This window comes from Carlito syrichta, unplaced genomic scaffold (assembly GCF_000164805.1).
Source record: "Carlito syrichta isolate Samal-C Ts95f unplaced genomic scaffold, Tarsius_syrichta-2.0.1 Scaffold309899, whole genome shotgun sequence".
Lineage (NCBI taxonomy): Eukaryota > Metazoa > Chordata > Mammalia > Primates > Tarsiidae > Carlito > Carlito syrichta.
Window position 1 is genome coordinate 217388 of NW_007253995.1, and position 1669 is coordinate 219056.

General features: G+C 51.3%; 1 protein-coding gene across 1 annotated transcript in view; it reads left to right on the forward strand.

Annotated features, from left to right (window-relative positions):
- Positions 1-6: 6 nt before the first annotated feature.
- Positions 7-1669, forward strand: part of CBL (Cbl proto-oncogene) — a gene marked incomplete at its 5' end in the record, with an annotated part of 80972 nt that continues 79309 nt past the window's right edge. Inside the window, one exon of the mRNA XM_008068259.2 lies at positions 7-90. Within this exon, the coding sequence (XP_008066450.2) occupies positions 7-90 (84 nt within the window). The remainder of the gene's footprint in view (positions 91-1669) is intronic.

Below are 1669 nucleotides of genomic sequence, written 5' to 3' on the forward strand. Positions count from 1 at the left end.
CACCACCACCACCACCACCACCTCAGCCCCCACCCGCCGGGGGCCGTGGACAAGAAGATGGTGGAGAAGTGCTGGAAGCTCATGGACAAGGTGAGAGGCCTGCGGAGGCCCGCGGGAGCCGGGTGGGCGTGGGCGGAGGGCCGCGGGGAGGGGAAGGAGCGGACGGAGGAAGCTGGGGGAGGGGACGGGTCCTCGAGGCCGGGGAGGCGAGGAGCCGGGGTGACCGGCCAAGAGGGGCCGAGGACGTGGGGGCGGGAGAGGGACCAGAAGGTGGGGGTCGCCGGCGGGGGTGGGGCTGCCGTTGGGAGTGGGGCAACGTTGAGCTGTCGCGCTGGGGGGAGCCAGACAAAGATGGGGTGGGGGCTGGGGTGAAGGTTCACTGGGAAGCCACCGGGGCGGAAGTGTAATGGGGGCTGCGGGGTTTGGGGCTCTGTGCAGGGTGTAGGGATGTGGGTCACGGAATTGGCCCGGGGAGGTGGGAGGGAGGAGAGAAGAAGAGTGCTGGTTGCCGGCTGCCGGCTGGGGCTCCCAGCTGAATCTGACGAGGGAATTCGGTTTGCGGGCTCCGATTGAGGAGTCTGGGGTCAGGACCACTCCGCGGGCAAGCTGTGTTCTGGGTGAGCGTAGGGTCTCCTCGCCTGAAAATAAAAGAATCAGGGATATTTAAATGGAGCAAGGAAGGAACTTTCCTCCACATCTAGCGCTGGCTAAGTTTTTTGTTATCCTTCGAAACATTGGATGTGATCCATTGCTGGTGCTGAGATACGCACTGATTAAACCACAAGTTCTGGTTAGAACCATTATCTTCTGAAAGATGGACTGACTGAGCCGGCTAAACAGCAGATTCTGACTCTTCACAACTTCCTCCCTGCACACACCGACTCTTTTTTTTTTTTTTTTAACGGACCAGACTCCTTATTACAGGACCTGGCTTTAAACTTGTTCGATGAGCTTTTATGATTACCTTCTTTAAAAACAAGTGCGAAAAAATACCTCCTTTATATTTAGCCACTGCTTTGTCGTTTGGGAGAATTTACTTCCTTATAGTTGTGTCTATATAATGAAATATAGTGGTTAGTCCCAAGTACTAAAGTGTTAAAGCAGTCCAAGCATTGTAGAGAGAATTCAGTACAGTGTTACCTTGATATTTTCGTATTCATTAATAACTTGCTTTAGCAAAATTCATACTGCAGATGAAAAGTGATTAGAAGGATCTGGCATGTTATAGGAGAATAGTGTTATTTCCTCCAGAGTAAAATTGGTTTTCTTTGGTTCCTCCCTGGGCCTAGGTTCCTCTTCTGTGAAGTAGTTCATGGGTTGTTTTGGACTAGAAACCACTAATAAAATGATTATGAAGCACTTGGCAAATTTAAGTGCTGTTTAAATGCTTAATAAGTCCTGTGTGTGAATTAACACTCCTGTAGTGCATACCAGTGATTTTAGAGCCACTTTTTCTTTTTTTTGAGCAGGAGTCTCAGTCTGTTGCCCAAACTTGAGTGCAGTGGTATGCTCACAGCCACCGCAGCTCAGGTGATCCTTTCGCTTCAGCCTTCCAAGCAGCTGGAACCACAGGCGTGTGCCACCACACCTGGCTAATTTTTTGATTTATTGTAGAGACAAGGTTTCACCAAGTTGCCCAGGCTGGTCTTGAACCCTTGGACTCAGGCAG